General features: G+C 50.0%; 1 protein-coding gene across 1 annotated transcript; it reads left to right on the top strand.

Annotated features, from left to right (window-relative positions):
- Positions 1-195: 195 nt before the first annotated feature.
- LOC118782979 (centrosomal protein of 164 kDa-like) lies at positions 196-16,850 on the top strand. The gene is made up of 30 exons (XM_036536619.1): positions 196-382; positions 967-1,053; positions 1,247-1,358; positions 1,867-2,080; positions 2,689-2,832; positions 3,084-3,197; positions 3,561-3,638; positions 4,019-4,120; positions 4,896-5,147; positions 5,220-5,867; positions 6,538-6,594; positions 6,928-7,005; positions 7,276-7,364; positions 7,710-8,072; positions 8,242-8,373; positions 8,551-8,746; positions 9,304-9,378; positions 9,609-9,731; positions 9,975-10,118; positions 10,998-11,081; positions 11,203-11,299; positions 11,448-11,682; positions 11,802-11,996; positions 12,152-12,329; positions 12,650-12,757; positions 13,733-13,832; positions 14,475-14,765; positions 15,275-15,344; positions 15,514-15,639; positions 15,908-16,850. Exons 2-30 carry the CDS (start codon positions 972-974, stop codon positions 16,005-16,007), a joined length of 4,587 nt encoding a protein of 1,528 aa, XP_036392512.1. The 5' UTR covers positions 196-382; positions 967-971; the 3' UTR covers positions 16,008-16,850.
- Positions 16,851-18,710: the final 1,860 nt, after the last annotated feature.

Below are 18,710 nucleotides of genomic sequence, written 5' to 3'. Positions count from 1 at the left end.
AATAACACGTATGGCTCTTCATTATCAAAAAGCGTATATTTTGCGTTTTTAATTAAAAGTTCAGTTACCGGAACTCTTTATGTCGGCCATATATTTTCCGGAACTGGGCCATTAGTTGGTGCACAACGTAGAGTCTCTCTGTTAAAAAACTGTCTCTGGTGGAGGGGAGGGGAACGTCAGACTCGGTCGCGCGGCGTCCCTAGAAGCTCCTGGCGTCGAATCCGTTGATATGTTGACAGTAGTTGCTTAGCTAGCTAGCTGGTAATCCAGCTAGCTAATTATCTCGGCGTCTCTTAAACATCGCATGTTATAGAAAAAGCTATCATGCCGTTTTAATTTACTAACCGATCCCCACTGAAACAGGAGACAATTTGTCAAACTGGTGGGTACAAGGAGGTTTTCTTTGCAGTGAATTAGCCACCCATTGATGGATAGCTGTTAGCAAAATAGATGGTATACTGTTAGCTAACTAGACGAGCCAGCTACTGTCCGTTAATGTACCATTTGTGACCATACTTCACTAGCTTGTTTAGCTAGCTACGTTATCACGAAACTGCAAAGCAATACAAGAAGAGACTATTTCGGCTGTCTCACTTGGTAGTCTAGATTGGTCTAGCTAGCTAACTATCTGCATGCCTTAAATAGTTCGTTAGCTGGGTAAGTAGACTAATTCCCAGTGGATATAAGTTGCAAAGCCACGGGCCACTACAATACTGTAGTTTCTGTGTGTCTTTCTCTGATAGGGAGTCTAGTTAGTCTAACATAGCTAGCTAGCTACATTTGTTCCCACTTAAAGTATTCTGTCATGCTAATGTTAACACATAAAACGTTCAGTAGAGAGCAAAATGATCTCAAATCGCGTACGGCGTAATGCACTGTGTAGTCAGGCATTTTGGAAAAGAATGCATAGCTCATATTTAAAGATAGAATTGTAAGGTATGCATATGGTCTGTTTCCTTTTCTCAGATACAATGACTGCAGCTGCTCTCCGGATTGGAGACCAGCTGATCCTAGAAGAGGACTATGACGAGAACTATATCCCTTCGGAGCAAGGTAAGGTCACTCTTGTCTACGTCATTCTGCGCCGGTGTACCTATTGATGTAAACATGCAATGAGTAGAGTGATGAAGACTTAAGCAATTACAACAGCCACATGGGCTTGACACATACCAGGCATACCAGAGCTACACACTGAAGGGTTGGGGGTCGGTCCTGAGTTTCAGTGTTGCCCCCTGTCCTCTTTCAGAAATCCTGGAGTATGCCCGGGAGATCGGGATCGATCCAGAGCGGGAGCCGGAGCTCATGTGGCTGGCCCGCGAGGGCATCGTGGCCCCGCTGCCGGCTGAGTGGAAGCCCTGGTAAAGAAGCAGACCACACACACACACACACACGCACACTCATACACCCTCATAGACCCTGTGCCGCACAGTTACAGTTCAGTTCACTCCAGGCAATACTCCCAGCTCTTCTTGGCCTTGGCCTCACTCTGTTCCAGGCATAAATGAATCACTTGTTTAGTGCATTGTTATATCGCATTTGTACAGCAAATGTGGTTCTTAAACGCCCTGTTTGTGCAAGTCCATGATCTCTGTGAATGGCAAGAGTCTACTGTGCAGACGAATCTTATACGCTGACTATAAATATATCCATAACCTGTATGCTGCAAGGTCCAATCGCTGCATGCTATTGTTCCTTTTAGCCAAATATTTAATGCTGTCTTCAGTTAGAACCTCCCCTGCAGTTTGAGTTTTCCCACTGATTAAAAGTGGACGGCAGCACTGAGCGCTGTTCTGGCTGCATGCTCAAAGCCTCTAGCTCTGCCGAGCTCTGAGGCGGAGGAGTCACCCTCCCTCTCCCCTCCCGCAGTCAGGACGTGACGGGGGACGTCTACTACTTCAACTTCTCCTCGGGCCAGTCCACCTGGGACCACCCGTGCGACGAGCAGTACCGGCGCCTGGTGATCCAGGAGCGCGAGCGGAACCAGTCCCACGGGCCCGCCGCCAAGAAGGAGAAGAAGAAGAAGAAGGAGAAGAAGGAAAAGAAGGAGAAGAAAGAGAAGGAGCCGCTCAAGGCCCCCGGGGTGAGTGGGCGCCATTGCCTGTTCCTTCGCTCGGTTTGCCGGAGCCCTGCCACCTGCTCTGTCACCTTGAGAGACAATGCCCTGACCAGTGTGCTGTGTGCTGAGAGGAGCAGTGAATAAGCTGCCTGCTTTCGTCACTTCCTCTCAATTCATTGCTGTCCTCTGTGGTGAATTTCATAAACGTGGTTAATTCATAGTGTGGTCCTGATATTCAGCTTGCTCAATTCTACACATCTCGTTTTTTTAAATCGGAGGACACTGGTGTTGTATGTGGCACTGAATGGCGCAGGCCATCACTTACAGGTAAAGTCAAGTTCGAAGTAGACCTCTCTGGTCTCCTTAGTACGTTAGCTTAAACATGTGAGCATCAATGCACGCTATCTGAGACACAAGCCTTCACTTCAGCTCACTCAACATTTTTGTAATTACATTGACTGCGAGTTATGGACAGACCTTAGCTTGGTTATGTTGGTTGCTTTAAGTTGGTTAAAAGCTGATTTTGGATTTGTCTCCCTCTGGTGGAATATGGTGAACAAACTCTTGCTGGTGTGACATTGAGTGCCGTTGTTTGTGCGTCCTGCTCATTTTCATACCTTTACTTCCCTCAGACTTTGGGCTCAGGCCTGGGGCCCCTGCCAGCCCCCCTCGGCTCTCTGGCCCCTTTGCGGGGTCTGTCGAACGCCCCCATCCCCTCCCTCCGCAGCTCTCTCAGCAGCTCAGGGGGACTGGAGCCTCTGAAGACACCGCTGGGGGTGAGTAACATCCCAAGATGCACTGGCTGAACTAATGAACTAATGCAGAATAATTACCTCAGTAGGTAAATCAGTAGTTAAATCATAGTCTTGCCAAAAATAGTAAAAAAAAAGCCATAGCCACTTTATCATCTTGACCCCTGCTGGTTTTCTAATTTCTGTCTTCCTTTGTCGTCTCCCTCCTCCCTCTCACACTCTTTCCTGCCTCCCTCTCCTCCCTTTGTTTTCCTCCCTCTCTGCTGTTCCCCCAGGGTCCTCTCTCCAGTCTAGGCCCCAGTTTGCTCGGGGGGAGGCAGGAGGAGCGTGTGTCGCTCTCTCTGCCGGGGTTTGAAGATGAGGAGGAGGAGAAAGCCTCTGAGAATGAGGTAAGGGCCTCAGGCTCATCTGCACACAGCATGGCTGCACAGACAATTTAACTAAAAATGTGCGAAAGTCAGTTTATATTTGGATGCGCGTAGTTTACAGAAGTTGCGTCATCCACCTGGCTGTCTATTGCTGTGTAGTGTGTGAGCTAGAATGATACTGTTTAGTGTGTAAGGATATGTGGGATGCAACTGGGTAGTGTTTGTAGAAATATAGGACGACACTGCATACTGTACATTGTGCCGTCGGATGATGCTGTGTGATGTGTCAGGGAGCACAGGATGACACAACAGTGTGTAAGGGAGGTTAGGATGACATGCCATGGTGTTTAAGGGTGTGTGAAATGAAGCTGCATCTGTTGGCAGTGTTCGCGGGGTACCGGTCGCCTTCTGCAGAACCTGCACCTGGACCTGGATGCACTGGGAGGAGGACTTAAATACGAGGTGCTGCCACACAGTCCTCTAAACATTCAGACAACACGGAACTGCCATACTGTAGTCACAGCCACACCCTTCCACGCTGCACTTGCGGCCACGCTTGAAAATACAGCGCTGTCACACTGCTCACAACCACACACTACAGTGCTGCCAAATTGCACGAATTACACAGCTCTCCTAAACTACAATGGCAACGCCGCAGCTCACACACTTACACGGCTACAACATGTAATTCTCAACGGTGCCACCGATGTTTCTTTCCTGGACCTGTGGAAAATCTGCAGAAAGAGTTTATGGCGGCAAGGGACCATTTCTTCATTGTCTGGGGGATACGCTGGTGCAGTGGTGTGGGTCGCACTGACCCCCAATGCGCCTGTCCGTTTCAGGACAGCGAGGCCAGTGGCACAGGTCCCCCAGAGGAGAAGACGGAGCCGGAGCTGCAGGACCTAGCACTGTCTCCCGACCACAGCCCAGAGCCACCCTCCCAGGTACATGGCACCCCTCTCAACCTTTTCTCTCTCTCCCTCTCTCTCTCTCTCTGTCTCTGTACCTAGCTAAATGTTTTTTTTACTGTCTCTCTCTCCTGCCTGATGTCTCCTCTCTCACCCCCCCCCTTTTTTTCTGGCGCTGTGGTTCTCTTATTTTTTTCCCTGTCTCTCATCCATTTGTTGTTTCTTTCTCATTTCACCCTTGAATTTTACGCCCATTGTTTTACTCAGTGCATTTTTTCTTAAGCTGAATTGATTTTTTGTCGACGTGCTGAAGCCGTCGGAGCTCTTAATGTACACGTGTTAAATCTTAATAAATGTTCGGATCTTCTGTCTCTGCCCTGTGACCGTGCTGTGTAGTTGCTCTGCCGTTGGAGCCTGTCCTGCGGTCCCGGATGTCACTGTTTTCCTTTTGTTCCTGTTGTTGTCTGCGTACTGCCGCTGTTACTGCTTTGCAGTCTGAGTCCCCCTGATCGTGTCGCCTGAACCGCCCCTACCGAGCCCCTTTTGGTCATGTGTATATAGCTGTTTGCCGTTTCTGCTTGTACAAAAACCCTTTTGTTGTGATTGCTACTAAACACTGACGTTTAGTTGAGTCCCGCTAATGAAGTGTGTGTGAGCATGCAGTTCTGGTTCCTGTGTCTCCACGTCACAGTCTGTTGTCCACCTCTCTCTCTCCCTCTCTCTCCTCTCCCCGGTTTATTTGTTTGTGTCTCTGCACGCCCCCTTTCTCTCTCTTGCTCTCTCTCTGTCTCATTGCCAACCGCCGCCAAAGGAGTCCCTGCACGGGCGACACCTCCTCTCCTCTCCACTGGGGGGCAGCAGAGGCGACAGTAGCGCAGCCGCCTGTCCCCCCTCCCCTCGCCAGAAAGAGGGGGATGAGGGGGAGGGAGAGGAGGGCAACAAAGAGAAAGAGAGAGGGGAGGGAACGCCGGCGTCGGGCGGGATGGGCAGAGAAAAGGAAGAGGGGGAGAAGGGAGGCGGGCGCAGTGAGGGAGACAGGCGGGAGCCAGATGCTGCTCAGCCAGTGGAGAGCAAGGAAGAAGAGGAGGAGGAGGAGGAGGAGGAGGAAGTGGAGGAGGAGATTGCCGAGAGCCAGGGGGAGGACGAGGAGGGGGAGGGGGAGGGGAGGAGCGTCAGGGCTTTAGAGAAGGGCACGAGGGTCGAGGAGGAGAGTGACGAGGCCAAGGAGAGGCGCCTCGAAATGACGGAGGAGCAGGAGGCTGAGGAGAGCAGGGACGGCGTAAAGGAGGGGGAGACGAGCGAGGAGGAGGAGGGAAAGGACGGAGGGGAGAGTGAGGAGGCGGTCGAGAGGTGCGTAAAGAGCGAGGAAGACGATCGGAAAGGAAATGGCGAAGAGAGTGATGAAGTGGTGGAGAGATGCACAAAGAGTGAGGAAGAAGAGGGAGATGAGGAAGAACAGGACAAGGGCGTGGAGGTTGTGGCCCAGGGTGCGCAGGGAGACAAAGAGGAGGAGAGTGAGGAGGAGGTGGAGAGATGTTTATCAAGTGATAAAGGGGGCGAGACGGCACCAGCGTCCAGGAGCAGGGAGGGAGGTCAGGGCGGAGATGGGGGGAGTGAGGAGGAGGCGGTCGAGAGATTCAGAACGAAAGAGGGGAGCGACGGAGCCTCAGAGGGGGGTGAGGAGGAGGAGGAGGAGGAAGAGGAAGAGATCGAAAAATTTATGAGAAGGGAGGGGCGCGCAGCGAAGAAGGGCGCTCCAAAACCGGATCCACAGCCTGCCGAGGTAGGGTCTGTGTTCCCCTGGCGATGCAGCCCGCGTGCTCCCCCACCTCACGCACGCACGCACGCAGCTCCACCCCCCCTACGGAGGGACCCCATCCACTCCCTGAGGGGCCGTGGTGCGCCCGCCGCCACCCCCCTCCGAGGCCACACCATTGGGCTCCTCCCCCCGACCGTCCCCGTCAGCGTGATTGGTCTCCCAAAAACCCCCCAAAACGGTGCTGAAGCCCCTGAGGACTGGATTGGGACACGCTGCCATCCCCGTACCCCCCCCCCGCTGTCCGGCGGGACTCCCCGCCGCTCCTCCCCCCCCTCCACCCCGTCCCGCTGGCCTGCGGTGCCCTGTGCTTGCATGGGTTCTGTCTCAGCCAGGCTGTGCCTTCAGCAGAGGCCTCACCCTCTCAGTCTCTCCGCTGCCTGCCTGCTCTCCACTCCGAGCTTCACTGCTTCCCCCGCTCCTCTCTGGCATTGGCGCGCCGCACTAACGCTGTGCTCCGGGCGCCTCGCGGATGTCCGAAGCGTGCTGCTATGTCCGCATGTGTCTCGCATTTCCCAGCATGCCTCTGTGTCTGTTTCACATGTGTGCGTGTGCGGGGTGCATTTTGCAGTGTATGCAGTAAGGTGATGCATTTGCTGGGTTGGGTGCTTCCTGACTGCCTGTCCGTCTGCTGCAGGACTCTGAGGCCAGTGAACACATTGAGGCCGTCTCATCGTCCAGCGATGATCTCAAGGTCTCTACAAAATAAACCTCCTACTTTTCAGTGGTGGTGGCATCATTGAGGTCACCTTCAGAACCCGAACTAGATTTTAGATGGGAATTAAGCGCTATAGAATAGAATCAAATACTTTTGACAGCAAGGTAATTTATTGTATGGAAATTGGCATCATGTTCCGTATTTTTGTCTGATAAATTAAGAAGGGATACAAGTTTGCAGTATGTGCTACCATACACCTAGCTACATTTACATTTACAGCAGAGAGGGCCAGTAAGTGCGTGTGGACTGTCATGTGTTGTGTTGCCACAGTGCTCCAGGTCTGACAGCGTTTTGGTTCTCTTGGGTCAGGTCGGGTTCCGGTCCAAGCTGTTGGAGAACGTTCTGAACTTGGAGGACCTCTCTCCCGCTGAGGAGGCATCGCCACTGGTGAGAACTCAGACTCAGAAGGTCCAATATCAGAACACATTTCCCACTGGGAGCTGTGTGCTTCAGTGTGTATGTGGGGTGGGGACATTATACCCAACGTATCATGCCATGAGCTACAGTGATTCAGCAAATAACCCTGCTGTATGAATTATAAGGCATGAAGGCTGCCCCATAAGAGCATGAACAATAAATAACAGTTATGTCAGTGTGCATTCCCGTCCGAATCATAACAGCACTTGCTGAAATGCGCTGCCTTCACTCTTTCCTCAGGACAAGGTTTCTGTGAAAGCAGAGAAAGAAGGGAAGGTGATGGCCAAAGAGGAGGAGGAAAGGAGGAAGAGGGCAGAGGCAGCAGAGAGGTGGGTCCTCACTCTGAGGGTAGGAGGTCTGGGCAGGAGTGGTTGGTCTAACTGAGGTCTGACTGTGGTTGGCACTGTGCCTGTGCTTTTTGCGCTTTTGTATTAGATCCCAAAATGAATGTGTTGTGGAAAACGGGTCAGATATCTTGAGAATTTTCTGGAAAATGTCTGGAAATTATTCCTTGGCTGGAGTGGGAACCCTGCCAGACCAAAATGGGAGTCTGACTGAACATTAATAAGCAAAAGTCTGTTTGTGTGTACCCCAGTGTGGGCACACATTGGAGGTCGCTTTATCCCAAAGTCATCCTGAGAAGGTGGCACTAAGCGTTGGATCGTTGCACACAGGCGTCTGCAGGGGGCAGGCAGGGAGGAGCCAGCCATTCAGAAGGCTCCCCAGAGTCCGGGCAGCGAATCCCAAGACAGCTCCCTCTCAGAGTCCCGCCCAGAGGAGGAGGCCTCCAGGGGGAGGTTGGTGAGGAGTGCCCAGGTCAGCTCCAAAGAGGAGGATCTGGAGGAGGTGGGATGCCGTCAGAGCCAGGGGGTGGAGCTGAGGCAGCTGGAGGAGGAGACGAAGAGAGAGATGGAGGCGGAGAAGGAGAGGGCGCTGAAGGACAAGCAGGAGAGACTGCGGCGGCTCCGGGAGGAGCTCCAAAAAGAGGAGGAAGAGGAGGAGCGGAGGCTGAGGAAGGACAATGAGGGGAGGGTCAGGTGGGTACAACACATACATGTCTTACACTCTCACGTGCTCCTTATAGCGCTACAAGGTTGAACGCATTATGACGAAAGCAGTGTTTCCATATGTATGCTGTTTGTGGAGTCTCTGTGTGTGCTGTGCTGTGCAGAGCCTCTGTGTTTGACCCGCTGTGCTCTGTGGCAGGGCCCTGAGAGAGCGTCTGCGGGGACAGAGCCAGGAGGAGGAGGCCAGGCTGAGCCAGGAGGCCAAGCTTCAGCTGCAGGAACTGCAGGAGTCTGCACTAAGAGAGAAAGAGGATCAACAGCGCGTTCTCAGGTCTCACAGTGACTGCTAAATCACCATACGACTGGATCACTAAATCACCATATGACTGTACCATTAAATCACTATACCAGTCTTCTGTCCTTATTTCTGGTTGTTTCTCATGTTTCTCCTGTGTGTGTGTGTGTGTGTGTGTGTGTGTGTGTGTGTGTCTGTGTTTGTGCTGTGCAGGGAGAAAGGTAAAGCCAGCCTGCAGAAGCTGCAGGAGGACCTGGAGGCAGAGCTGGTGGCTGAGAGGGAGAGGCTACAGAAGAAGAGGAGGAAGGAGGTGGAGCGCCTGCAGAAGGAGGCGGAGGAGGAGCTCCAGGCGGAGAGGGTGCGATTGCAGAAGGAAAGGGAGGAGCAGCTGGGGTCTCTCAGATCAGAGGTGAGAGGAGAGGACTCCCACTGCACTCCTCTGCTGTAGGGACACATGGCCCAGTGCACATAAATGGTGTGTACAATGAGAGGAATTGATACATGATACACCATAGCCAGGTGTATCTTGGGACTGTGAGAGCAGCTTGGATGAGTATGTCACTGTGTTTACCTATATTAACTGTGAGTGTGAGTGTGAGTGTGAGTGTGTGTGTGTGTGTGTGTGTGTGTGTGTGTGTGTGTGTGTGTAGTGTTCTAGGCATGTGTTGTCTGATAGATAAAATTTGTGTTTGTATCTTTATGTCTGTCTGGAAATAAGGATGTAAGGTGAGGTAGGTGTGTTTTTGTGTGTGTGCGCGTGCATGTGCGCATACATGTGTGTGGATGTTCAGGTGAGGTAGGGATGGGTGTGTGTGTGCGTGCGTGTGTGTGGTTGTTAAGGTGAGGTAGGGATGGGTGTGTGCGTGTGTGTGGATGTTAAGGTGAGGTAGGGATGGGTGTGTGTGTCTGTGAGTGTGTGTTGGCCGATGGTAAGTTGGAGCAATGACGGTGTGTGCTTTCCTGCAGAGGAGGAGCAGTGAGACACAGGGGGATGTCAGGAGCCCCCGGCAGGAGCAGCACCTGGCCGAGTACCAGCGGGAGGTGAGATCTGTGTGTCTCTGCTCACTGCTGCCCCCTGTCTGTGGCTCTCAGTACGGTTTTATCTGCGTCTTCTATTGTAGAGTTGACTTGCGACTTGGAAGAGATTTGGTCTTGACAGAGAGATTTGTATGTGCGAAGAGGGGCTCTGTGGGGTCTCTGTCCTTCTGTGTGTCTGTATGCTTTTAATTCTCTGTGTCCCTCGCTGTGTCTGTGTCCCTGCACGGGGGCAGCTGAGTGACATGCTGCAGGAGGTGAGGGAGGAGGTGCAGCGGGAGCACAGCAGGAAGCTGGAGAAGCTGAGAGAGGAGCACCGCTGCGAGCTGGACTCCATCCGAGAGAGGCACCTGGAGGAGGTGAGAGAGAGTGCATTTATGTGACTTATTCCCTGTTTTCAAGGCATCGTACTGTTTACACAGCTGTTTGTAAGCTTTGATAAATTGTTACTGTTGCCAGTAAAGGATAATAAATTATCCTTTTTTCACAAGTTCTGGTATTTTTCGTTTGACATAGTTAGAGATGTCTAGGGCGGTACCAGGTAAATGTGTGTGTGTGTGTCTGTGTCTGTGTGTCTGTGTCTGTCTGTGTGTGTTCTGCAGGAGAGCCTGCAGAGAGAGCGTCTACTGAGCGTGCTCCAGGAGGAGAGGAGCCGTCTGCTGGCCTCCCACAGCTCCCAGCTGGAGGAGCTGCGCGCACAGTTAGACTCTGAACTTCAGCAGAGCCGCCAGAGACACGCAGAAAAGGTGAGGAGAGAGGCACATTCACATTACCAACAGCACGCTAACCGAACACCATGCCAGAGACACGCACACACAAGGTGAAGAGAAGGATTCATACAATGAACACTGCTCCTCAGAGCTGAACAAGCCACATGAGACATTATCTACTTCAATTATACCGTAGTTTCAATAGATCCCGGAACACTGTTGCAATGCGCTAGGTTTTACCTCTAAGTAGCAGGTCTTTTTGCTGATAAATCGTTTGGGAAAAACTGTCGTCACCATGCTGTACATCTCTCTAGGCTTATGTTGAATTAGCTATCTGTGAAGTTATGTTTGGAAATATTGAAAAGTGAAACGTGTAGTATTGAAAAGTCTGAAAGTGTAGCTTGCACTGGTGATAATATCACCAAAGTGTCGACACTGGCATAACTTTTTGCATTTATAATACCGCAGAGCTCAACAGATGGCCAACAGCAAGCTCCAGTGAAGGTCCAAAACATGATTGAATTTGTAAAAGACATATAATTCTGTGACCAAATCGAAAAAGAAACATGACCTGCGTTTTTTTTCTTTTCGTGAAACTAAGATCCTTTTCTCGACAATACTGGAGTTGGCCACTAGATGGCAAGGCAGCAGTAAGAACAGGTAGCAAAATAATAAGATTAGAAATCTGAAGATTTTATAAAGGATAAAGGTGGGCCTCTTTCTCAAGGAAATTTTCTGAATGAATGCCCTTTAGCCAGACTTCCATTTCTACCTTTAACTTCAGTTTCTATTACAATACAACACAAGCTTTGTTCTCATTGGGGAAATGTTATTATTGTTGGGTGAAGAGGAGAGCCATGTAGATTCAAGGGGAATGTTGCTATAGCTTCCTTTCTCTGCCTGTCGCTCTGTCAGGAGGCAGAGCTACAGGAGCTTGGACAGCAGTTGGAGCTCAAGGCCAAGGAGCTGAAGGCCCATAATGCAGTGCTGCAGGCTCAGGTACCACTCCACAGTAACACTGCTTTCTGTGTGTAACACACAAACATGAGATGCAATAACTGTAACAGAGCTTCTCTGTTACACGTATAAAGTCTTAATCCACCACTCCCTCCATTAAAAGGCAGAAGATTTGAAGAAGAGGAGGGATCAGCTTGGGGGTGCAGAGGGCGAGATGCAGAGAGGAATGGAGGTAAGGCTGCTCGTCCTTCATAATCAAAGTCATCATCACTGTCTTCCTCCTCTTGGCATATAACACCTGAAGGAAAATCACACTTTATGGGCCACTCATGAATAAAGGAAAACGAACCAACCTACCCGTTTATCATGAAAGTCTTTTTTTATTGGTTCCCGTGGTGAGGTCCTCAGTGGTGAGTGGCTGGTTGAGAACGAGGGCGGGGTCGGGGTGTTTCTGCGGTGACCCGCAGGTTCTGCCCCGGGTCAGAGAGGAGAGAGACGCGCTGCGGGAGGAGGTGCAGAGGGCAAGGGAGGAGCGCGACCGGGCGAGGGAGGAGAGCCGGAGGCTGAGGGAGAAGGAGGAGCGGCTGGAGAGCAGGGTGGAGCTGCTGCAGGAACGCTGCGCCCAGCTGCGCCGCCGCGTCAGGTCAGGAGACGGCCTGCTCACGCGGGTTAGCTTCTCGCTGCGTACCGCAGCCCGGAAAATGCAACGCGTCTGCATGCTGTAACACGCCCTGTGCTGTTCTCTGCCTGACATCATTGCAGCGATCTGGAAACGAGCGGGAGCGGGAAGTCAGGGCCCAGGCGGGAGGCGGATCAGGAGAGAGAAAGGGAGAGGACAGAGGAAGAGGCGGCGCCCCCTGCTGAGCAGGAGAAGGACCTGCAGGTGGAGGATTTGGAGCCCCCTCCCTCTACCCCCCCGCTGCCTCAGTCACGGGACAGCGAGAGCAGCTTGGATGAGTATGTGACTGTGCTTACCTACATTAACTCTGTGTGTGCGTGTGTGTGTGTGTGTGTGTGTGTGTGAGAGCAAGAGAGAGAAAGAGTGCGTGTGTGATGTTGGAGACGTGTTGTCTGAGAGTTCGTTGCTGACACCCTCTCCTGCTCTCCCTCAGTGTGAGACAGTACCTGTCCTCTGAGGGGATGTCCCTGCAGAAGGCCCGCCGCTTCCTGGAGAGGCAGAATGGCAATCTGAGCGAGAGACAGGCAGCACTGCGGGCAGCCCGCAGCAGCTGGGCTCAGGACCCCACCAGGGAGATGGCCGCTCAGGACCTATTCAGGAACCTCCAGCAGGTACAGTGTCTTAGCTGACAGCCTCCTCTGCTGCAGACAAGTGTGAACATCATATGCAGTGTTGCAGAAGGCTTCTCCCTCTCTCTTTGAAAGATTTCTTCTGTAACATTACAATATCAACACCTTTATTCATGAAAATGACACATGAAAAGCAGTCCCCTGTAATCTCTCCTGTACCCCAATGGCCAGTATCAGTCATTCTACTGCTCTATCTCGTTATCCCTCTCTCTCCCGTTCTGTCTCTTTCCCTCTCTCCTCCTCCCCTCCTGTCGTGTTCTGCACTCCTCTCTCACCTCCTCCTCTCGCCCTCCCCCTCGCAGGAGGCCAGTCACCTGGAGCAGCTGAGGGCCACAGTGCAGCGGGGCCAGACTCTGCTGAGGAGGAAGGAGGAGAGACTCAGCCAGCTGGAGAGCTCTCTGGCAGAGGAGGTGCCCTGCTCAACACACTGCATCTAACACACTGAGCTTTACGCTGTCCTCAACACACTGCACAGAGCTTTACACTGTGCTCAGCACACTGCGTCTAACACACTGAGCTTTACACTGTCCTCAACACACTGCGTCTAACACACTGAGCTTTACACTGTCCTCAACACACTGCACAGAGCTTTACACTGTGCTCAACACACTGCGTCTAACACACTGAGCTTTACACTGTCCTCAACACACTGCACAGAGCTTTACACTGTGCTCAACACACTGCGTCTAACACACTGAGCTTTACACTGTCCTCAACACACTGCACAGAGCTTTACACTGTGCTCAACACACTGCGTCTAACACAGAGCTTTACACTGTCCTCAACACACTGCACAGAGCTTTACACTGTCCTCAACACACTGCACTGAGCTTTACACTGTCCTCAACACAGTGCACAGAGCTGTCCTCAACACCGTGCACAGAGCTTTACACTGTGCTCAACACACTGCATCTAATGCCATGTGCTTGGCATACTACTCAGCACACAACATTGAGCGCATTCCACTGAACACTTTATCGCCTCAATATTCACCGCACTCCATGCTCACTTGTGATACAGGTATGATACGTGCACAGCCTCACACAGCCCTAAACATTCAGTGCTCTGTCTCAGTGTATACTCTTTAACAAACTGCACTGAACATACTGCCTAAGTATTCTCTCCTCAACACACTGTGCTTTACATTCTGAGTATCAGATCCGGTCCCCATCGCTGTACAGTATATGCAGCAAACTTAACATACTTCCATGCTCACCTCAAAGCACTAATGAAAACTCTACAGGTACAACCTCTACTTTTGACCATCTCGACAGCGTAACGCATGGAGCTGTGTAGAGCGCTCGATATTGAAATCTCCTCGTTTCCGTTTTCCTCCTGCTTATTTTAGTAACGCGATGTCTGAGTAACGGGCAGTGTTTCTGCAGCTCTCTGATGATGAAATTGCGAGGGAGGCTGCAGGGAGGAAGGTGACCTTCGACGTCAGCGAATCGGACCTGAGCAGCATTGACGCCCTCGATGGCGCAGGTGAGAGGGGCTCGGGGTCAGTTAGGGTGAGCGACGGCCCTTGGGGACAGTGACACGCTAATGGGAACACAGAGGCGCCACAAGGGCTGGCTGTAGTGAACAGATGAGGTCAGAAGTGTGCGGAGCGGACCAGACCATTCCATTCCAGGTGCCTTAATTTGACTATAGACCGCAATGTCTCTAGCATTGTGTCAGCACTGGTCTTGAACACTTCAAGGCTCTCTGTTTACATTATGAGTCATGGCAAGGCATTCCATGCATCAACTGGGAAAAATGCCTTCTAGTGTCATTGTGAAATGTACCTTTAACTCATTCACACCTATGCCCTCTTGTTTCGTTCACAGAACTCAGTTTGGAACAGCTCCCGTAATCCACTTTATTTATTCCTTCAGACTATTGTCTATTGTTGTGATGTGTTATTAACCCCCCTCACTTTCATTTTGCTGAGACAACTTCAGACACCAAGGGCAGCTCACACACAATAATAACGAAGGGGTTTGGTTTAATGTTCAGCAGGGAGCAGTGTTACACTGATGGAGTCAGAGAGCGTTCCTCACTGTAGAACAATACAGCAGATGCGTCCAGCACGCTTCATTCTGAGGGTTTTGAGACCCCCATGTCTCCCTCACTGTTGTCCTCCAGGCCCCCACCCCACTGTGCCCGCGAAGGTGCAGCAGCTGGCCGAGTCCCTGCAGCACATCTCCGGCCAGCTCAACACCGTGCTGGGGGCGCTCAGCTCGCTGGCCCAAACGCAGGCCCCCGTCTTCCCCCCGACCCTCACACAGCCCTCGTACACCCCCCTCCCGCTGTCCCTGTCCCGCCCACCACCCCTGGTCCCCACCCCTTCCTCTGCATGGGCCCCTCCCGCCAGCAGCACCCTCTCCCGGGGCCTCGACGACACCCTTGGCCCCCGCTGGGGAAAGCTCTTTCCTGGTAAGTAGCCCAGCAGGCCCCCCTAATTCAGACACACCCAGACTCTCCAAAGGAATTGCACAAAATTTACTGTTATTTTTTTTAGCAACGCTAACGCTCTGCAACCTCTTTGAATGTTTGTAATGTTGAGCATCGCAGCTATGCTTGGGACAGGTACCCCACTTTGCCTTAATTACCCAGCATGGAGCCCACACACCTTTTCCTCACAATGGCAAATTATTAGTGTATTTGTAGACACAATACTTTCTGTATAGCTTCTTCACAACTCTAATTTACCACAATATAATTTGAGCACGTGAACATGAATCAGTAACTGGCTGTGTGGGCCCCACAGGACAGAAGATTTACTCTCTTTAAATGGGTTGCTGAAAAATGATGTGTTGTTGCAAGGGCAGGGATTGCAGCATCCTTTTACAGATAGATTTTAGTGTTTGGTGCAGTTACATGCCTGTCCAGTAGGTGGCAGTGGCAAAGTGTTTTACTTGTGCTGACTGGGTCTCTCTCATGAGGAACTGTAGACACCAGTGGATTTCACTCCACAGGGAGCCACTTGGCGTACCCCGCCTACACTACAGGCAGGTAAGTTCCTGCAGCGCTCAGCACTCGAATACATCATGATCTCACAACATTGCCACAGTGTCATTAGAACAGTGAACACAGCGATAGTCCTAGTGATGATGATACTGATCTGTGTGTGTGTGTGTGTGTGTGTGTGTGTGTGTGTGCATGCGTGCGTGTGTTTGTCCAGCAGTGACCAGGTCCGCAGTCGGAGCTCCAAGCCGCGCGTTTCAGTGGAGGTGGATGGCCAGCACCTGCAGGACCGGATAAATGAAACCAAGAGATGGCTGGAGACTCGCAGGAAGGAGGCCAGCATGTATCCTTGGTTAAACATTCCCTTTACTGACTCTACCAGTACATCACAAAATGCTGTCATGCAGTCCACCATGTGACCCCAAGGGGGCAAAGCTCTATGTCATGACAGGAGTAACAAACACCCTAATTTTTTTGTCAGTTCTTCTACTTCAAAAGTACTGCTTAGAAACTTCAGTCAGACATTTGCTTTGCTTCTAATCCTGCTGACAGACAAGAGTTCTCATTACTGCTCCCAAATTTCTGCCAGTTTTTCTTTAACATTCTCCAAGCAGACCTCTCTTCCCCCGCCATAGGAACCCCCCCTCCTTGAGTGGACTGGTCCAGCTAAGTCTGGATGAGAATAACCAGATAAAGGTGTACCATTACTAAAATGGGGAGGGCACTACAACCTGAACATAAGCATATTCTGACTCGACACTATATATGTGTGTTACCTGTGTATGGGGAACTTCCTCAGGGCAGTAGAGGCCAGTGTACTTCTGTGTTTGAGGCTGGCTTTACTGACCCCATTCACAGGAAGCAGGAGCCAACAGTGCCAGTCATGGATAGACGCTCATGCAGCTGTAGCCCTGTGTGCAAGTTATATATTTCCCACTGACGTATTCAAACCGCACTGATCTTCATTTGATTCGGAATGCCTGGGGTGAATGACCTCTCAGGCTCCTACACCAGGACTTTTGTAGCTTTGATCAAAGAGTTAACAAACCATCTACAAAAATGATGTTATGTACTGACTTATTCCTAAATGGCTGGAAAGAACAAGAGCTTGAAGAAAATTTAAAAAGCCGCTTATTGTAATGTTGTACCAATAACTTATATATTCAATTTAATGTTATTGACAAATACCCATTGCTTATGAGAGGAAATTGCATTGTGTTGTCTTACTCAAAAGAGCAGACCTTGTTCTTCCACACAACCTCATATTTCCTCTTTTGTTCTAAATTCTCAAAACAGAAATACCAAAATCCCTGGTAACATGTTACTCGTATGTTTTGCTGCTATTTTGAACCAGGTCTCTTGAAAATATGTCAGTGGGGCTACCTGGCTAACTGGTCAATCAAAAAGAGGAAAAAAATATAGAAAAAAAACAAGTACCTGGTGGATCAGGTGTTTTGAACTTAGTCAATTTATCGAAAAAGTAGATCAAAATAGTTCCAATACTTCCACTGGCTTAGTGTCAATACCGGGAGAGTTATGGGGAGAAAATGCAACCCTGCTACCCCTCCTATGAGTTATGTGTGTAGATATATTTTGAGTTTTTACAGTATTTTTATAAGAGATTTGAACAAATGTACAGTGCTGTATATTAATAAATCTAGATTTGTCTTATCAACAGATGACTCCCATGTTATTTTTGAATGTAGTCACATCTCAAATAGAGAGGTCTGCACATTCACTCAGGTTTAACATGAATGAGGTAAGTTACTGAAGAAAAGACAATAACCCGATGCCAGCAGTTGTAAATCAGCCGTTTGATGCTGGGTTACAATGGGGAGCCTGTGTTGTATTTAGGGCTCATAAAATAAGTCTATTGGGAGTGAGGAACCAAGGTATGAGATTTGCCAGCCCAGCAGACAAATGCATTGTAAAAGATACCTATGTGTGATTTCAGGGGCACAATACCTACCTTCTCTTAAAAGCATGTCAGCTCGTAAAGAAAAATCAGTACCTGAGGAGGTATTCTGGGCAACCTGCAAGTTTTTTTGGTAGTTAGATGACATTTCCTGGGTAATTACCCATTTACCTGGGTAATGTTGACTGGAGGAGCATATGACACGTTAGTGTTAAAGTGTAAACTTTAAACCAATGAGAAATCCCTGGGATATCACTGAGATGTCCACTGTCCTAAAGGGCAGAACAAAATCTTTCAATTTCATGGTGGCTTGTGTTCACTCTGACACTCTGACAGGATATTTTTGCTATTGAGTCTTCATGAGTTCGGGACCAAAGACCCCCCCCCCCCCCCCCCCAAAAATAAAAATATTATAAATCGGGTTGCTTCCCCACCTGTGTAGATTTCCTCTCAAACTGTTATCATTTTTTTGCACAATTCAGACACTGTCTCAGTAATTCAGTCTTGGCAGTCTTACTGCTGGGACTGGTGGTGGGAGAGTGAGTGGGTGTTGTGCAGTAGAATCTGCAGATGTCAGGGATGTCCCTGCTGTGAGATATAATCAGAGTCACTCACACGGTTGCCTCATCCCTGTCCTCAAATTCACTGACATTTCTGTTTGAGTCTCTGTGGTTCTTTTCACCAGAATGTAAAGGTGATACAGGAGCACTTACAGTTTGCTACAGTGTTTGTTATTTTGTTGTAATTTTATCATCACATATCGCCATTATGTTTCTTGTCATTTTAGCATTCTACCTTAACTGTCATTTTGCCAGCTCTTCCTGCATGTTATTTTGTATTTACTCATTCAGAGAAGCTTCAAGTCAGTGGTTGCCAGAGGCGCTGTTCTTATTGCAAAGCTCTTCACACAGAAAACTGAAAGAGAAGGTGTTTTTCAGACAATTGCTGACAATTGTTTAAGGGCCCAACAAAGTTTCACTTTGCATATGAATATTCCTTTCTTTTAAGTGCTAGAACCTGCCAGTGGTCTGAAGTCTCTTCAAGCTGAATTGTTTCAGTCATGTCAATTACCTTGTTCACACTCACAAATTTAAAGTGGAACAATGTGTTAGGAGCCGGCTGAGGTGGGAATGTGGAAGTCAGCAGCTTGCCAGACTGCTGGCGTCTTTCAGGGTGGCAAGAGTTTGTCGTCTGTTCTGTTTGCTGTTGTCCTCTCCAAACGCATGATGGGACCCACAAATGATTGCTTCCTTTGCTGGCTGGCTCAGCCTCTCAGTTGGATTACTTTATTATCATGTAGCAGTGCACTAAGTGTCAAGCATGAAAGTACCGTCACTGCATGTTCCCATAAACCCCTGACTGAGCTGTCCTTTTGTTGTAAGTTATACCTTGCTCGATTCGTGGCAAATGGTTGAGTGGTGCATGGCCCATTCATTAAAAAAAGAGAAGGCAATCTGCCAATCGTGCTGTGAAATGATCGAAAATTAAACTTTAACTGT

Source organism: Megalops cyprinoides, chromosome 9, assembly GCF_013368585.1.
Source record: "Megalops cyprinoides isolate fMegCyp1 chromosome 9, fMegCyp1.pri, whole genome shotgun sequence".
Lineage (NCBI taxonomy): Eukaryota > Metazoa > Chordata > Actinopteri > Elopiformes > Megalopidae > Megalops > Megalops cyprinoides.
Note: the sequence above shows the minus strand (reverse complement) of the source record. Positions and strands in the feature narration are given on the sequence as shown.

What these genes read in the sequence shown, in the direction of transcription:
- LOC118782979 (XM_036536619.1), top strand. Translation starts at nt 972, where the DNA reads ATGACTGCAGCTGCTCTCCGGATTGGAGACCAGCTGATCCTAGAAGAG. An exon ending in CTATATCCCTTCGGAGCAAG is followed by an intron (nt 1,054 to 1,246) that starts GTAAGGTCACTC and finishes GTCCTCTTTCAG; the next exon opens with AAATCCTGGAGTATGCCCGG. An exon ending in AGCCAGATGCTGCTCAGCCA is followed by an intron (nt 5,148 to 5,219) that starts GTGGAGAGCAAG and finishes GCCGAGAGCCAG; the next exon opens with GGGGAGGACGAGGAGGGGGA.